We start from the raw sequence: 17,104 nt of genomic DNA on the forward strand, positions 1-17,104 counted from the left end.
GGAGGTTTGGCCAATGTCACCTCATGTTTCAACATTCTGGGTTCGATTCTGAAAGGAAAATACAGCTCCTAAAGCCACCCAGCCCCTCTGCTCCTTTTGGGACTGGACCAAAAATGCACCTCCCCTCCCCCTGCATTTCCCCCCCCCCATCCTCGACACACCTTTCCTTCCACTGGAACATAACCCCAAATAAGACGTTGGCCTGACATGAAAGCAAAACGTATAAATATTTTTAAAAAGAGAAGAATTCCTGCCTCTCCAACAGTTTGCTCCAGCTAATAGGTTTCAGATGTCTCACATACTTCATTCATTCAGCCCCATTCAGTCTCCTAGGAGCCCCCGCTGTATTTATTAAACACAGCAATCGTGGAATGTTCAGCACTTACAGAATAAAACACACCGATTTCCCCACACACACACAAAAAAAAAAATCGTAATTAGAAAGCTTTGTGAGTGACCTAAAACTGTCATTCTGTTCCAATCCCGGTGCCCACTCCAGCGTTTTGCAGCTGTCCCAAAGGCTGTGCCACGGCTTTTAACCCTCCCTGGGTCGTGCAAGCCCCCAAGAACACGGTTTTTTTGGAGGGTTTTCTCCTCGGCAGGATGGTTTTGCCGCCTTGCTGGAGCACCTCCCGCTCGCGGTGTTATTCCTCAGCGTGTTCTTTTGGCCACTTGGCTCTCAAATCCAACTCGTCTCGGCCCTTCCCGCCGCCGAGCGCGAGTCAGGCCCTGGAATCCTGCAGGATGCCAGTGCTAATTTCAGCAGCAAAGGGCTGGAGCACACGAGATCTCTCCTAGAGGGATTCAGATGGAAGCAGAAAGGAGTAGAAGAGCCATTTTTCATTACAGTGCTGGCAGGGAATGCCGAGGAGGACGTCTGGGCCGGAGCGTCGTAGAGAGAGGCATGAGATGGAGTTTGTTCCAGCCCCAGTGACCTGCCAGAGCTGGGTGACTGGTCAGAAGGGTTTGCTGGAGGCTGTCCCGGCCCTGTTTCGGGGAGAGACACATGAAAAGCAGCTCAGAAAGGGGACGGGAGGCCCTGAGTCTGGGCTGGGATGATCTGGCAGGAGCCAGCGGGGGAGAAACGGCCTTTTGCTTGAGGCCACGACCAGTTCATGTGGCTGATGCGGTTCTGTCGGGGTCTGGAGTGCCCCAACAGGAGTTTGTGGCCCCCAACCAGCCTCTTGTGGGCCATCAGCTCCAGTCCAGCCTCCCCTGAGCCAGAACTCCACTCCAGCCTCCCCTGGGCCATCACCTCTATTCCATCCTCCCCTGGGCCATCAGCTCCACTCCCACCTTCCTTGGTCCAGCAACTCCACTCCAGCCTCCCCTGGGCCAGCAGCCCCATTCCAGTGTCCCCTAGGCCACCATCTCTACTCCAGTGTCCCCTAGGCCACCATCTTTATTCCATCCTCTCGTGGGCCATCAGCTCAAATCCATCCTCCCCTGGGCCATCATCTCTATTCCAGCCTCCCCTGAGCCAGCAGCTCCATTCCTGCCTTCCTTGGTCCAGCAGCTCCATTCCTGCCTTCCTTGGTCCAGCAGCTCCATTCCAGCCTCCCCTGGGTCAGCAGCTCCATTCCAGTGTCCCCTAGGCCACCATCTCTATTCCAGTGTCCCCTGGGCCATCATCTCTATTCCAGCCTCCCCTGGGCCACCACCTCCATTCCCACCTCCCTTGGTCCAGCAACTCCATTCTATCCTCCCCTGGGCCAGCAGTTCCAGTCCAGCCTCCCCTGAGCCAGCAGCTCCATTCCCACCTTCCTTGGACCAGCAACTCCATTCCATCCTCCCCTGATCCAGCAACTCCAGTTCAGCCTCCCCTGGTCCAGCAGCTCCAGTCCAATGTCCCCTAGGCCACCATCTCTATTCCAGCCATCAGCTCCAGTCCATCCTCCCCTGGGCCACCATCTCCATTCCCACCTCCCTTGGTCCAGCAATTCCATTCCAACATCCCCTGAGTCAGCAATTCCATTCCATCCTCCTTGGGCCACCAGTCCCATTCCATTCTCCCTGAGCCTCCAGCTCCATTCCAGCCTCCCCTGGGCCACCAGTCCATCCCACCTCTGTCCTGAGTGACATCCAAGGTGTCCCTGTCCCCAGCCCTGTCACGGGTGCTCTGGGCTCTGGTTCCCATCTCTGCCTGGCCCCTGCTGGGTGAGGACCTGCCCAGCTCACCTCCCAGTTCTCTGTCCCTTGAGGAGAAACCAACCCCCTGCCAAGAAATTTCCCTCCCACTGCCAGGGTTAGGTGGGATATTGGGAAGGAATTGTTCCCTGGGAGGGTGGGGAGGGCCTGGCACAGGTTGCTCAGAGAAGCTGTGGCTGCCCTATCTCTGGAAGTGTCCAAGGCCAGGTTGAAGTAACCTGGGACAGTGGAAGGTGTCCCTGCCATAGGCAGGAATGGGTTGGAATGAGATGGGCTTTAAGGTGCCTTCCAACCCAAACCATCCTGGGATTCTGTGATTCCAAGACCCCGTGGGACAGAGCAGGATTTGGCCACACCATCAGCAGGCCCTGGGGAAGGCTGTGTGTGCACGAGGGTTTAGCAGAGCTCCATCTCCCCACTCGGGAAGCTTTTGCCTAAGACTGTCCCTGCAGAATTTTGGAAGGTGCCTCTCCTGCCCTTTGCGTCACCGGAGGACACTTCATCTTCTTCCTCCCCTCCACCCTTCACCAGCTCCGACCCCCCCAGCCTGTGCCACCTCTCCGGGATTTTCCAGCAGGGATCTGGGAAAAGCCCAGCCCTACCCACACATCACGGGCAGACTGACCTCTCCCCAAAGGTGTGGGGACTCATTTTTCACCCTTTTTTGGCCGCACACCTCCACCCCCTTGCCCATGGCAGACCCCCTGGCTCACTGGAACAGCGCTGCTGTCACTGTTTCCACATCCCTGCCCACTTCAAAGACCCCAGAATAAGTCTTGTCCCAGACACATTCCCGAGGGAGCTCTTGGTTTCCAGTCAGGATCCTCACTTATTAGTCCCACTGCAGGAGGTTCTACGGGAATAGATGAACACCACGAGCTGTAAAACACACCAAATGTGCTGGGAGTCACTCCAGAGCAACGGCAACACTTCATTACACCACCCTGGAATGAGAGTTCCTCTGTCTCCTCTGCCTGGGGACAAGGACAACTCCATGCCCTGACCACTTCCAGGGGTTCCCATCTTCCTTATACCTTTCACTAACTGTACAGAAGGAAAACTGGGAGCCCTGGTTGCTGGAGTCTGGCTTGTTCCCTGTCCATCCATTCTGGTTCAGCTCTGCCTTGTCGCATCCTGCCAGCAAATCCTTCATTTTCCCTCAGCCAGGCCCCTTCACGTCATCTTGGAGCGTTCCTTTCCCTAAATTTCATACAACTGTGAAGTCACATCTCACCCATCAAGCACCTGCAGCCAACGTTACACACTCACATTCAACTCCTCAAAAGCTTCAGGAAAGCCCAGGCTATCCCAGGGATCTGAGGGTCCAGATTCGAGGATCTGGGACAGCAAAACTTTTCAGCTCCTCATTTCAAAGTTGCTCCATCTCAAAATTGTTCCCTGATATTTCGGTGTCGCTCATCCCTGTGCTCACGGCACAGTGACAGATTTTCTGGACAGATGCCCAGGCCATGAGCTCAAACCATTGCCCCAGTCCCAGCATCTCTGACCATGTATTGGAAAAACCCCTAAGGAAGATTCCTGCCCATTCCCGAAACTTGGTGCCTCTGGGACAACAATACTCCCCATTCCATCATGGGTTTCCAGCCTTTTTTGTGAGGTTGGCTGAGCATCTGCTGGTGATTAAGGGTTTTGTCATTTGGAAAGAGCTGACAATTACCTCCAATTATTCAAACTAGGTCAGGTTCTTCAGCACAAGTTTATGTGATGACTGTTGGCTGGAATTTAGGATTTCAAACCCCACTGGGGAGCAGAATCCACCTCTCCTCTCTCACATTCAGGAAAGAATTCCTCCCATAAAAAAAACCAGGTCCCACAGAACCTGACCTGGGCGTGTCCCTGACCTGCTGTTGTTTCAGGACAACACCCCAGGAAGTGCAGAACAGGACAAGGGAGTGAAGGGAATTCCCAGGATGTTGGAGGAATTTCAGGGACAGTTTTCTCATCTAACTATCCATGTTGAAATTCCCAACTTGCTTTGGGGCCTCAGATGCCAGGTGAGAGGGTGAAGACTGCAATTTAAATTCCATGTGGGAAAAGAACACCTCATTCCTTTTCCTCAGGAGCTCCTGGGATCTCCTGGCCTGGAAAGATCTGAATTTCCCACCGAGCTGAGAACTTGTGTGAGCAGCAACCACTGACCAGGGGCTGGACTTTAAAGATTCCTGTCAGTCCAGACTATTCCATGGCTCTACTTCACCAATCCTACAGGAGCCCTGTCAAGCTGTGTGGCTGTCAGGGAGAGGGATTTTCCAGGTGTTCCCTCAAGAAGCTCTGAGCTTTTTAGATGCTCCCAGTGCTCATTCAGGGATCAACACGACTCAAAAGCCTCCTCGGGAACCTTCTGCACAGCGGGAAACACTGGAAGGTGGAGAGAGAACCTGGAAGCCCATTTGGGGCTCTGCCTGAGCCAGGTTCTGTCCTTGTCACTCTGGCATTGTCCAAGGAAAAGGAGGGATGAGCAGGTGATGTGAGGGAAAGCAGCAGAGCCACTTCCAGCTGTCGCATGGGTGTGATGCTGATTTTATCCTGCAAAGTTTTCCCCTCCTCTTGCCTTCAGGCATGAACAAAGCTCTTCCCAGAAAGGACACGGCCATTAATTGATCACAGCCCGGTGTGGGACTGTGGCAGCCCCAGGGGGGGTACATAAGGAATTCCTTATATCCTTAATTCCCTCCAAAGCCGAGCCAGCGATGCCCGTCGGGCACGACTGGCAGGGCCAGCCCAGCACAGGTATCTCCTCCCAGCCCACTTTCCAGGCAGGTTTTTGGCAGTGGTGCCTACAGAGAAGATCCCTTTGGAGACAGGAGCGTGTCCCACAAGCCCCAGTTGATGGGATGGTTCAAGTGGTACGAACACAACTGGAAAATAAGCGGCACTGCAAGGCCGGGATATTCAAATTCCACCTCCCTAATTACATGTGATTGCTTTTTGGCAAGAGCTCAGCCTGCCAGAGCAGTGAGGTTTTACAAACATTCACACAGGCATTAGATCATTGTTTGAATGAGTTATTGGCAGCCCGAATCTGAAGTAAAAACACAGTTTAAAGAAGACCATATTGGAGAGGGTGAAGCCGTCGGCTTTCATGTCTCCTGGTTGTCTCTGGACACCTCGAGATCCCCTCTGGCTCCGTGTCACTCACACCACGAGGGTGTTTGTGGGGGTGGGTGTCATGATTTTGGGGGGGTTCTGACGCGGGGTTGGCACTCACACAAACCACAGGCCGTGGATGGGGCCCTTTCCCGGATTGAGGAGTGGAAAAGGCAGGTTTGGAAGTTCAGGTGCTGTTCAGGGAGGGGAAGGAGACGGAGACTCCAAGCGCAGGTAGGTTGGAGATCTGCCCAGACACACCAATCAGATCACTGGGAGGACCACAAATGACTTCAAGCTTTCCCATATTAATAAACACAACAGTGCTCCTGCCCCCCAACATCACCCAGCACTTTGAGGAGGAAGATGGGAATACCACTGAAAGCAAATGTCCTTGTTGGGAAAAGGGATTTAGAGAATCCCAGAATGGTTTGGGTCGGAAGGGACATTAAAGATCATCCATTCCCACCCCCTGCCATGGGCAGGGACACCTCCCACTGTCCCAGGTTGCTTCAATCTGGCCTTGGACACTTCCAGGGCTGGGGCAGCCACAGCTTCTCTGGGAATTCCATCCCAGCCCCTCACTGCCCTCACAGGGAAGAATTCCTTCCTGCTGCCATCCAGGAGTGCCTGCATGCTCCATGAATCCCTGCTGTCGAGGTGAGGGTGTCCTCCACCACGCTCAGGTGGTGCTGAGAGCCCCTGGCAGCTCGGCTTGGTGGATAAAAATATTCCAGGCCGGAACATTTCCGCCTGCACGGAGGTTCCGCCCACGAGGACACCCCTGCCTTCCATGTGCTTCCTAAATTAGATCTCCTGGGACCAGCCTTGGGTTTTAAGAGGGAGGTGAGCTTGTTAGTGACCAACAGCATCCATTAAATGGGAATCAGCAGCTTTTATTGCACCTGGAGGTGCTGTAAAAGGAAAAGAAGGCACCAGAAGCCCTTTCCCTGCCCCAGCAGAGCCTGGCACAGAGGGGGGGGGTGTCACTCAGGAGCTCTGGAATTGTGAAGTTACTTCATGCTCAGGGAGAACGAGCCCCAAACTAAACACAGGAGCCTTGAGAAAGTGCGAGAAGATCAGGACAAGGTTTGTAAGGGGCAGCTCCCCAAAAAAGCCCCTTATCCCCCAGGTCAAAACCCCAAGCTGGAAAGGATCTAAGTGAGGATTGCCAAGATCCAGGAGGATCTATCCAGGACTGGCTCCTCCACCCAGGAAAGGCAGGGCATGCAGCTCCCTTCTTCCCCAAGTCATGGCTTGAGTTACACACCCGTGTGTTGCTGGCCCAGAAAACCCGGGGAAATCATGTTTTAGGAGCAAAAAAAGCCCCTCCTGCAGCGATTCCCTTCCACAGCTTGCTCGGAGATCATGGATCCCCGTTGGAAAAGCGTCTCACGAGACGTTGGCCCACGCTTTCATTGACTGAGAGGGGTTGTTGTGCAGTTGTGTGCATTCCCAAATTCCCAGAGAGCTCTTTTTCCGGCAACGGGGATACCAAGGACAAGAAGAAATTAATAAAGAAGGGAATTAATCAAAAGTGATGTCTTTTGGTTACGGGGAAAACCGGAGACAGAGAATCTGAACAGAAACCTGTGACATTTGAGAGCTGCCAGGCACCAATAAAACCTGCCCTGCCAAGGATGGTTTTTTTAATCAGGACCCAAAATCAAAGATTTTTGATTAAGAGGAGGAAAAAAACCCACAAACTGCACACGAAACTCAGCCGACAGGAACCATCCCGGAAAAGCTCTCGTGAATTTGCCGTCGTGTTTCAGAAAGAATGTGGGATTTCTGCTGGTTTAAACTGATTTTCACAATGCAAACCTCGTGTTGCAGCAGCGGCTCCGGCAAGATCTGAATCAACAAAGAGCTGAAAGGCCTTTTTGAATATTAACTAGTCCCACTCCAGCGCCTTGTGAGGTTTTAGTCGTCACTGTCATCCTAAAAATATGGGAATTTTGCTGGAGGGCTGATGTCCTTCCTAAGGTCATCCACAGATGCAAGAGACAGAGCCAGGAATAGAAATAATTGGTCCTGGCTTTAAGTATTAAACTCTGCCTGCCTGAAATAAGGAGTATAATTTATTGTCTTTTCTTGCTCGCACAGCAAAATCCACAAACTGCAAAGCAAAATCAGGAGGGGGGATTTGTGCCCATATCCATAATTCATTTTTTTTGCCAGGGCGAGACCTTGTAAACCTGCATTCCCCAGCCACTGGCTGCTCCAAAGCACATCCCAGCCAGGCCAGGATTAACCCAGAGGCTGTTTGGGTTATAGGATCACCCCAGGACAGCCCCAGGTGTTCAGCCCAGCCAGTCTGGAATGACGCTGGATCAAGGAACGGACACACAAGGGCCGATTGTCAGCGTGAGGCCGAAGGGAGCCGCCGCTTTCCCAGGGATTTTCCCTTTGCTGTGTGTTTGGAAGGTCACACAGCTGTAAGTCAGGCTCAGGAGGAGCTGGAAGCCTGGAGGGATCATTGCCCCGATCACACATGTCCTATGGAAGGAAGCTCTCCCGTGGGCTGACATCCCATTAATTCCTGCTGGTGGGAGCCCCTTCCTGGGGCTGGAATTCCTTTGCTGCCGGGTGTTTGTCCCGCAGATAACTCCGGTCTCATCCCTGACCCGGTGACTTGTATTTATTTTCTCATTTTATAAGAAGCAGGCTCTTCCCCGCGCTCATTCCTGGTGGGAATGCTGGCGTGGTGCGAGGCCGAGACCGCGCTGCTTCAATCTCGGATACTCGAGACGGAAAACTGGGACGTTTTCCAAGGCTCCGTCTGCCTTCCTGGGAAAAAAAAAAATCTCTGCTCCACAGGCTCCCAATCGTGCCATCAGCTGGAGAGAGATGGAACTTCACCAGCCCTTTTCCAAAATGCCCTTTGAGGTCAGGGAGAGCTTCCAGGGCCTGAAAAAGCTTAGGGAAGGTCCTGGGGCTCCCCGAAGGGCAGAACGACACTTCCAAGACCTTCCAAAGGTTGGCAAAGGCGCCAAGGAAATCTGGAGGGCAGCAAAGCCTGGGAAAGGTTGGGAAAGCCCTCGGAGCTCTCTGGAAGGTGGCAGGTCTCTGGGTCCTAAGCAAATCCCAGAGAAAGCCCCAGGGTTCTCTGGAGGGTAGGAGAGTCCTGCCCCAGCTTTGGCTAAACATGGAAAAGGGAATTCTCTGAAAGCACCAGCAAAGCCCAGCAAAGGCGCTGGGGCTGGCGGAGGGAAGCAGGGCTATCCCAGTGTCCTGGAAAAGCCCCAGGGAACACTGGGTGCCACCAGAGCCTCTTGAGATGTCATTACAGGGTGAGGGACTGAGGAGAATCCCAGAATGGTTTGGGTTGGAAGGGATCTTAAAGCCAATCCAGTCCCATTCTCTGCCATGGGCAGGGACACCTTCCACTGTCCCAGGTTGCTCCAAGCCCTGTCCAACCTGGCCTTGGACACTTCCAGGGATGGGGCAGCCACAGCTTCTCTGGGCAACCTGTGCCAGGGCCTCACCACCCTCACAGAGAAGGATTTCTTCCCAATATCCCATCGAAATCCCTGCCTTCTGGCAGTTTGAAGTCATTCCCACTTGTCCTGTTGTCCTGGATAACACAGGGGACAAAAGCTGCTTCAGGACGGTCAAAGAAAGGCCTCAGAAGGGGTTCTGGGGGAACAACAGGGATCCAAGGGGATCAAAGGTGCTGTGATGGCAAATTCATGAGAGCTTTTCCAGGATGGTTCTTGTCAGCTGAGCATCGTGGGCAGTTTGTGTTTGTTCTCTTAATCAAAAATCTTTGATTTTGGGTTCCGATTAAAAAATGTCCTTGGCAGGGCAGGCTTTATTGGTGCCTGGCAGCTCTCAAATGTCACAGACGTTCCTCCATCATTTCTGTTCAGACTCTGTGTCCGCAGTTTTCCTTGTAAAGAAGACACCACTTTTGATTAATTCCCTTCTTTATTAATTTCTTCTTGTTCTTTATGTCCCCACTGATGGAACAGGAGCTATTTGGGAATTTGGGAACACAACACAACTATACAACAAACCTCAGTCCTGCTTTTGACAGAAGCAGGGAGGTCCTGAGGGGACCAGAGGGACTAAAGGCAGCTCAGAGAAACAAATGCAGGTCTTAGGAGGGAATGTGAAGGAAGAAGGCACTGGGAATGTGAGATCGGGGTTAGACGGGATATTAAGAGGAAGCTGTTGACAGTGAGGGTGATGAGGGGCTGGAATGGATTTCCCAGAGAAGGTGTGGCCGCCCCATCCCTGGAAGTGTCCCAGGCCAGACTGGAGCAACCTGGGATGGTGGAAGGTGTCCCTGCCCATGGCAGGGGTGGGAATAGATGACCTTTAGGCTCCTTCCCCCCCCAAAGCCCTCAGCGTTCCGGTCTCTCCCCTCAGGGCCCCGCCATCGCCTCAGCCCCTGAGGGGCCGCGCTCCGGGGTCGCCCGGCCGTGCGCGCAGGGGCCGCGGGCGGCGGGAACGGCGCAGCGCCCGCTGCTGGAGGGCGGGAAGGCAGCGACGTGTAATGACCGCCGGGCACCAGCAGAGGGAGGCGACACACCGGCCCCAGGGCTCCGGTTTGGGTCGGTAACGGCCCCGAGGCTCCGGTTTGGGTGTAACGGCCCCGCGGTGATCAGGGACCCCCACAGCGAGCACGGTGCCCGCACCCAGCCCGTGTCCGACATGGCCGCCCACCCCTCAGCGCCGCCGCTCCCTGGGATAGCCCCGCCCCTTCCCGCCGCTCATTGGTGGAGCGGGCCGTCGGCCGGTGAATGCTCGCCTGCTATTGGTTGTCTCAGATGTCTGTCAGCGACGGCACCCGGGGGGCGCTGAGGGGGTCAGGGGGCTGTGCCCGCCCCTGTGGCCATGGCGGGGCTGGAGTGGGGCTGAAGTGGGGTGTTCGGCTTCTCGGGCACCACAGGGACTGTCAAAGAGCAGAAAAGGGAACGTCAAAGGGCAGAAAAGAGATCGACCCCAGGGGCAGCACAGGAACCGTCCCGGGGCAGCAAAGGGACCGTTCCGGGGGAGTGAAGGGACAGTCCCCGAGGGCAGAATAGGGGCCGTCCTGAGGCAGGAAAGGGACCATCCTGAGGCAGTAAAAAGGGACCGTCCTGAGGTGCAGAAAAGGGACCGAAGAGGTCGTCCAGGTGCAGAAAAGGGACCATCCTGGGGCAGAAAAGGGACCTTCCCCAGTGGCAGAAAAGGGATTGTCCTGGGGCAGTGAAGGGACCACCCCCAGGAACACCAAAGGGACAACCCCAGGGGCAGCTCAGCCCCACAAACATCCCACAGTCAGAACAGGGACAGAGCCTGCAGCCAGTTTATTGCCCATTCCTGGCAGTACTGGGGTCCCTCGGTGGGACAGGGGACAGTGGCCCTGCCCTGCCCGTCACGGCCCCTCCCAGGGTGTCCCCGAGGCCGGCGGGCTCCAGGCGCTGGACTCCCCGAAATCCGCCACCTCCTTGGCGGCCACCTGGATGTGGTGGAGTGTCCTGGGTTCCACGTCGGTCAGGATGTGGGATGTCAGCTCGAATGGCCCGATCTGGGGACAGCAGGGTTAGGGACACCCGGGGACACGGCCCTGTGTGTTCAGGGCAGCCTCAGTTTGCCCCGGGTGGGAGCAGGGGGGTGGCAGTACCGTGGTGGGGACAGAATCATTGTCCCGGGCGTAGCGGAGGTGATACTTCAGTGGGAAGTACTCTGGGAAGGGCCAGGATGCCGGAGGGCTCCACTCCAGCAGCAGCTTCATGGTCTCTCCAGGGATGGGGGAGACCCTCAGGTCCTCAGGGGGGTCTGGCTTTACTGAGGAACGGGGAGACAAGGAATCAGGGAATCCCAGAATGGTTTGGGTTGGAAGGGACCTTAAAGCCCATCCAGTTCCACCCCTGCCATTGGCAGGGACACCTTCCACTATCCCAAGTTGTTCCAGCCTGGCCTTGGACACTTCCAGGGATGGAGCAGCCACAGCTTCTCTGGGCAACCTGTGCCAGGGCCTCCCCACCCACAGGGAGGAATTCCTTCCCAATATCCCATCTAAATCTCTCCTTGTGTGGATTAAAACCATTCCCCATGTCCCACCACCATCTGCCTGTGTAAAAAGCCTTTTTTCTTCTTTTTTAAATGAAGGGGTGATGCCTGGGGGATTCAGGGACACACAAGGGGATCCAGGGACACTGAGGGGGATCTAGGGACACCATGTGTCCCCTCCCTGTGGGCTGAGCTGTGCAATCCAGGCTGCAGGGACGACCTGAGACCCCCAAATCATCACACTGATGATTCCACATCCCGAGGAAGGGAGAAACCAGAGGGGAAAGACCCAAAGGTATCCGGATCAGACCGAGGGGGGTGAGGTGTGACGGGTGTGGAGGGGACTCCAGTGTCCCCCCATGCCAGCTGCACTCACTGATGTTCTCCAGGAGGAAGGGCAGGATTCCAGAGGCAGCGCCCAGGGGGTTCACAGCCGTCACATTCACCACGTAGGGGGTGAGGGAAAACACCTGCAGGTCCCCAAAGGAGCAGCTCCGTGGCCCCGTGCGCTCACACTCGCCCGTGTCTGTGCCGTGCCTGGGGGGCACAGGGGGCAGCTGAGCAATGGGGGGGTGACACAGACACAGGGGGGGCTCAGCTGGGCTTTGGGGACCCCCCCCACTGACCTGTACATGGCCACAAAGTCGGTGTCCAGCAGCGGGTCGGGGGTCAGAGCCCAGGAGCAGTTCACAGCCTGCGGGTAACTGGTGGCCCAGCACTCGATGGCGGGTGGAGAGGGGGGGTCTGGGGAAGGGGACAGGGGTCACCCCACTGCCAGTGTCCCCAGGGGACACCCCCCAGCAGCACTGGGGGCCACGGCGGGGCTGGGGAGGGTCACTCACAGCCCAGGCGCAGGCAGATGGTGGCCCAGGTCTCGCCGGTGCCGGGGTGGTGGCAGCTGTAGTTGCCCTCGTGGGCCAGGCTGGCATTGGGCAGGGCCAGCCCCGGGGCAGGGGACGTGCCCAGGACGGTGCCCCCCCGGCGCCACTCAGCCGGACCCCCCGGGCACTGCAGCAGCACCTCAGTGCCCAGGGGGCTGTGCTGGGGGGCACAGCGGGCTGGGGGAGACACGGGAAGGGGCCCAGAGAGGGGTCAGGGGGACACACCATGGTGGGGGTGACGCTGGGGCAGGAAGGGTCTGTGCCCCCCTGGGACCCCCAGTGGCATTCCCAACACCCCAGTGCCCCCAGCCCCCTGGCTATGCCCTTGGGTGCCCTCGTGTCCCCAGGCCCTCACTGTCCCTGTTCCTCCACCACCAGTCCCCCCAAGCCCCTGTTTCTGTCCCCCCATGTCCCATTTCCCTCCATACTCCCTCCCAGTCCCCCAGTCCTCCATCCCAGTTCCCTGTTCTTCCCAACCTCCCTCCCACTCCCCCAGTCCCTCCATCCCAGTCTCCTGTTCTTCCCAAACCTCCATCCCAGTCCCCCCAGTCCCCCATACCTCTGTCCCCATTGTCCCTGTCCCCAGTGCCATTGTAGGGGACAGTGCAGGCAGGTGCCACAAAAGCCACCACCCAAAGCCACTTCATGTCAGGAGGCTCAGAGGAGCTGCCCAGTGACCTGCAGGGACAGGCAGGACAATCAAACCCCAGGGCAGGGGACAGCAGGGACACCACAGGCTCTGGGGACATCACCTTGAAGCTGGGGGGGTTCAAACCCCTCTCTGGGCCACCCCACAGTGCTGTGCCTCAGTGTCCCCTCTGGCTGTGCCACACACCCCGGGGACAGGGATGGATTCTGGCTGTGGTGACCAGATCCTGCTGCCAGGGAGGAGAGGGAATGAAAACTCCTGCTGTTCCCACAGTTTCCTACCAGGCCCTGCAGCCACCCCTGCAGTCCCGTGCCCGGAATCGAGGTTTAGGATCACTCCAGGCCTGGACCTGCACCCTGGGATGGCCCCCACCCCCATGGGCATCCAGGGTGGGACCATCCCTCAGAGAGACCCCCAAAGCCCAGCCTGGGGGCCCAGCTGAGCTCCCTGCTGTCCCCAAGCCCAGCCCCACAGGGACAGATCCTGCCCTTGTCGCCTCCTGCCGTGTCCCTGGGCTGGCTCAACCCCAGGAGGGACATGCCTCACTTTCCTTGGGTTTGGGGCTCCTGCAGCGCCCTTAACCAGGTGCTGTGGGGTCACCCCAGACCCCCAACACCCCCCCTCTGCCCCCAGCCCCGTGGGGAGCCCAGTCCCCCAAAATCCTCACCGCAGCAGGGCCAGGTATCTGGGACCGGAGTGTCCCCAGCGGAGCGGGAAGCCACGGCCTCATCCCACTTCCTCGGGCAGGAAACGCCGTCCCCCGGGGGGACCAACACACTTCCCAGTGTTGTTCCACTGGGATCCCCACGCTCGGGGCCCCAGGCTCACGGGAAAGGGATTCCAGCTCTGGCCAAGAGGGTTCCCACCTTCCCACGCTGCCACTGAGCCCCCTTCCTTCAAGGTCACCCTCTGGGGACAGCAGGGCTGGAGACGGTGGCACTGATCCCCTGCTGTCCCCCCCAGCTCCCCACGCAGCCCCCCGTGCCCACGCTGGTGCCCCCAGAGAGGAGCCAAAATTGGTGTGACTATAAATACTTTATTGCTGCTGTGCTGGGTCGGGGGGCAGCGGGGCCCGGGTGGGTGCGGGGGGTGGGTGCCAGTGACAGGGCAAGCAAAGGGGCACAGAGGGTGCTGTGACAGACCTGTCCCCACCCCGTGTCACTGGCAGTGCCACCGCCCCCCATGGCACTGCCCTGCTGGCAGGGGCTCCTCATCTGCTCTGCTCCTGCAGCCGCTGCATCCTCAGGATCTGGCACAGGAGCCTCTGCACGTCCTCGTCCATGTGGCCCTGGGGTGGAGGGGACATCGAGGGGGACATCGAGGGGGGACATCAGGGGGGTCTCCATGTGTGTCCCAAGCGCCCCTGGGCTGGCACCAGTCCCTCAGTCCCCCACACCTCTGCCCCCAGGTCTCGCCAGCCTCCATCCCAGCCCCTTGTTTGCCTGCTGTGGGCACCAAGGCGTGGCTGGCAGGTGGCCCAGTCCCCCCCAGGGGTGTCCCCCGCTGTCCCCCCAGCCCTGTCCCCGTCTCACCTGCACTGCATAGAGCAGGTGGCTCCGGTACAGAGTCACCACCTTGCTGTGCCGCACCTCTGTCTCCTGCAGGACAGGGAGGAGGGTTTGGCCACGGGGCTGGGGGCTCGTGGGAGCCCAGAACCCACCAGGTGACGGCCACCAAACCCCCCAGGGCCCACCTCCAGCTTCTCCTCCAGCGCTCGGATCCTGTCCTGGAGCGCTGCGGTGTTGGGGGGGGACTGTGGTTGCTCCCCTGGCTTGGGGAGGGCGTTCAGGGCTTCCTTCAGCCTGAAAACTTCCTTGGAGAGCTCCGTGATCTGCAGAGTGCACAGAGATCAGGGGGACCCCGCAACCCAACCCCGCTGGGGTGCAGCCCTGGGTGGGCCCCGTGCCTGGGAAGGGGAAGGGAAAACCAGGGAAGAGCCATGAGAGCAGAGGAAATTCTCCTCTGGGAGGGTGGGGAGGCCCTGGCACAGGTTGGGCAGAGAAGCTGTGGCTGCCCCATCCCTGGAAGTGTCCAAGACTGGTTTGGAGCACCCTGGGATAGTGGGAGGTGCCCCTGCCCGTGGCAGAGGGTGGGAATGGATGATTTTTAGGACCCCTCTCAACCCAAACCATTCTGTAACTCCACATGTGCAGCTCCCAGAGGCAGAGCTGCCTCCAGGGGGGGATTTCCTGGGATTAAAAGCCCTGAGTCCTTCTCCCAGCACCACCTTTGCCTGTTTGAACTGAACAGCCCTGAGAAAAGGAATGGGAATAAGGACAGAACTCTGTGGTGCTCCTGCTCTGGTTTAGCCCAGCTCTGCCACCCCAACGAAGCCTGTGCTTGAGCAAGAGCCGCTGAACTGGGGCCAAACGGGGGGAAATCAAGTCAGTCCTGTCTCATCCCCCCTGGAGGAGGTTCCCAGGAGTTGTGGGGTTTGGAGGAGCACAGGCAGAGCGTGGCTGTGTTTCCCTCTGGCTTCTGCACCGAGCTCGAGGGGACTTTTCAGACCAAACGAGTTTCAGAGGGCTGGGAACATCAGACCCCCCACTTCCCCCAAACCTCTGCCCCGTGTCCCCCCCTCCTACCTTCCTGTCCCTCTCCCTGACCAGCCGAGCTGCGTCCTCGGCGTGGCCGTGGAGCTCCCGCAGCCGCCGCGCCTCGGCCCGCGCCTCCTCCAGCTGCTTCTGCGCCGCCGCCAGCCCGTCCTCGGCCGCCTGGCGCTCGCTCTTCATGAACAGCGCCTGCCGCTGCACCCTGAACACCTCCTCGCACGTCCTCTCGTGCCGCCGGCCCAGCTCCTCCAGCCGCCGGCCCAGCGCCGCCGCCTCCTCCCGCAGCGCCGCCGCCGCCGCCTCGTGCTCGGCGCGCGGCACGGCCGCCGCCAGCTCGGCCTCCAGCCGGGAGGCCTCGCGCCCCTTGGCCTCAGCCGCCTCCTCCAGCTGCGCCAGCCGCTCCCGCAGCGCCCGTGCCTGCTTCTCCAGCGCGGCCGTGGCGCGGGCGTGCTCGTCCCGCGGCACCCAGCCCTCGTCCCGCGCCTGCCGCAGCCGCGCCAGGGCCTCCTCGTGCTCCTGCCGCCCCACGGGCCGCGCCGCCAGCTGCTCCCGCAGCTTGCCCAGCTCGGCCTCCCGCCGCGCCAGGGCCTCCCGCAGCTCTGCCAGCTCCGCCGGCTCCTCGCGCGCTCCCGGCTCCGGCTCGCGCCGCGCCTTGGCCTCCAGCTCCCGCCGCAGCGCCTTGGCCTCGGCCTCCGCCCGCCCGCAGCGCTCCAGCAGCGCCGCCTTCTCCCTCGACGCCTCCTCCGCGGAGGATCCCGGCGAGGCCGCGGCCTCTGCGGCCTCCAGCCGGGCCTGCAGATCCTTCAGCTGCTGCTCCCGCTCGTCCAGAGCTTTCCGCGCCTGCTGCAGGGCCGCCCGCGCCTCCGCCAGCTCCGCGCCCGAGGAGGAGGAGGAGGAGGGCAGTGGTTGTGGCACTCGCAGCTCGCCCAGCGCCGCCTTGCACTCGCCCCACGTCCAGGCCGGCTCTTCGGCGAGCCCCTGCGCCGCGCTTCCCTCCGGGAATCCCTCCTCCGGCCGCCCCCCGGCCTCGCCCTTCACACCCTGTGCCCGCAGCTGCTCCAGCTCCCGCTGCAGGGCCCGGTAGAGGCTGGCGGGCACCACGTCCCCCGAGGCGGGTGCGCTGCTTTCGTCCCGCTCGTAGTTCTCCAGCACCTGCCGAGGACACCGTGAGGCCCCCGCGGGACAGGGGGCGGAGGAGGGAGGGACGGACGGACGGACAGACGGGGACGTGCCTGTATTTTGTCCCTCAGCTCCTTGTTCTGCACGGTGAGGGACTGCACCTGCCCCTGCAGCGTGGCCAGCAGCTCCTCGGCCGAGGGGCTCAGCGTCTTCTTGGAGAGCAGCAGCTCCGCCCCTGCAGGGCACAGGGACTCTGCTCGGTGCCCACCCGTGCCCACTCACACCCCCACTCCCCAGTGCCACCCCCCGAGGTGGCCTTGGGAGGCCTTCAGGGCCCTACCTGGGAACTCAAGCGGGTCTCCCTCCTCATCCTGCAGCGTCTCGATGTCGTAGCTCGTGTTCTCCTTCTCGTTCTGGGGACGCAGGGTGGTGGTGACCCTCACACACACACACACCCCCCAGCCCCTGGCACTGCCAGCTGCTGCCCACACCCACCTCCAGCGAGGACAAGCGGCTCTGCAGAGCCTCCACCTCCTTGCCCAGCCGCTCCTTCTCCCCATCCCGGGCCGCCAGCTGCTGCTCCAGCTCCTGGATCTGTGGGGCAGGACGCAGGAATAGGGTCCTCTTGGCTCCCACCAGAGTCC

The 17,104-nt window shown here is 59.2% G+C and overlaps 2 protein-coding genes across 3 annotated transcripts in view; both read right to left on the reverse strand.

The window, feature by feature from the left end:
* Positions 1 to 10,530: 10,530 nt before the first annotated feature.
* Positions 10,531 to 13,507, reverse strand: EBI3 (Epstein-Barr virus induced 3). 2 transcript variants are annotated; one of them, XM_027664333.1, is made up of 7 exons: positions 13,457 to 13,507; positions 12,700 to 12,818; positions 12,102 to 12,317; positions 11,886 to 12,003; positions 11,636 to 11,796; positions 10,871 to 11,034; positions 10,531 to 10,774 (listed from the first exon to the last, which is right to left on the reverse strand). In XM_027664333.1, the coding sequence occupies exons 2-7, from the start codon at positions 12,785 to 12,787 to the stop codon at positions 10,622 to 10,624; spliced, it is 900 nt and encodes a 299-aa protein (XP_027520134.1). In that variant the 5' UTR covers positions 12,788 to 12,818; positions 13,457 to 13,507; the 3' UTR covers positions 10,531 to 10,621. The 2 variants fall into 2 exon arrangements, with proteins under 2 accessions (XP_027520134.1, XP_027520135.1); XM_027664334.1 differs by lacking the exon at positions 13,457 to 13,507 and adding an exon at positions 12,893 to 13,211.
* A 307-nt stretch (positions 13,508 to 13,814) lies between these two features.
* ANKRD24 (ankyrin repeat domain 24) overlaps positions 13,815 to 17,104 on the reverse strand; it is an 18,582-nt gene continuing 15,292 nt past the window's right edge. The window contains exons 2-8 of the mRNA XM_027664198.1: positions 16,956 to 17,054; positions 16,801 to 16,873; positions 16,574 to 16,695; positions 15,375 to 16,493; positions 14,483 to 14,620; positions 14,322 to 14,387; positions 13,815 to 14,077 (exon numbers count right to left, since the gene is read on the reverse strand). Of these exons, the coding sequence (XP_027519999.1) occupies positions 14,000 to 14,077; positions 14,322 to 14,387; positions 14,483 to 14,620; positions 15,375 to 16,493; positions 16,574 to 16,695; positions 16,801 to 16,873; positions 16,956 to 17,054 (1,695 nt within the window). The 3' untranslated portion in view covers positions 13,815 to 13,999. The remainder of the gene's footprint in view (positions 14,078 to 14,321; positions 14,388 to 14,482; positions 14,621 to 15,374; positions 16,494 to 16,573; positions 16,696 to 16,800; positions 16,874 to 16,955; positions 17,055 to 17,104) is intronic.

Source organism: Corapipo altera, unplaced genomic scaffold, assembly GCF_003945725.1.
Source record: "Corapipo altera isolate COAL_440 unplaced genomic scaffold, ASM394572v1 96, whole genome shotgun sequence".
In the NCBI taxonomy this organism is placed as follows: Eukaryota; Metazoa; Chordata; class Aves; order Passeriformes; family Pipridae; genus Corapipo; species Corapipo altera.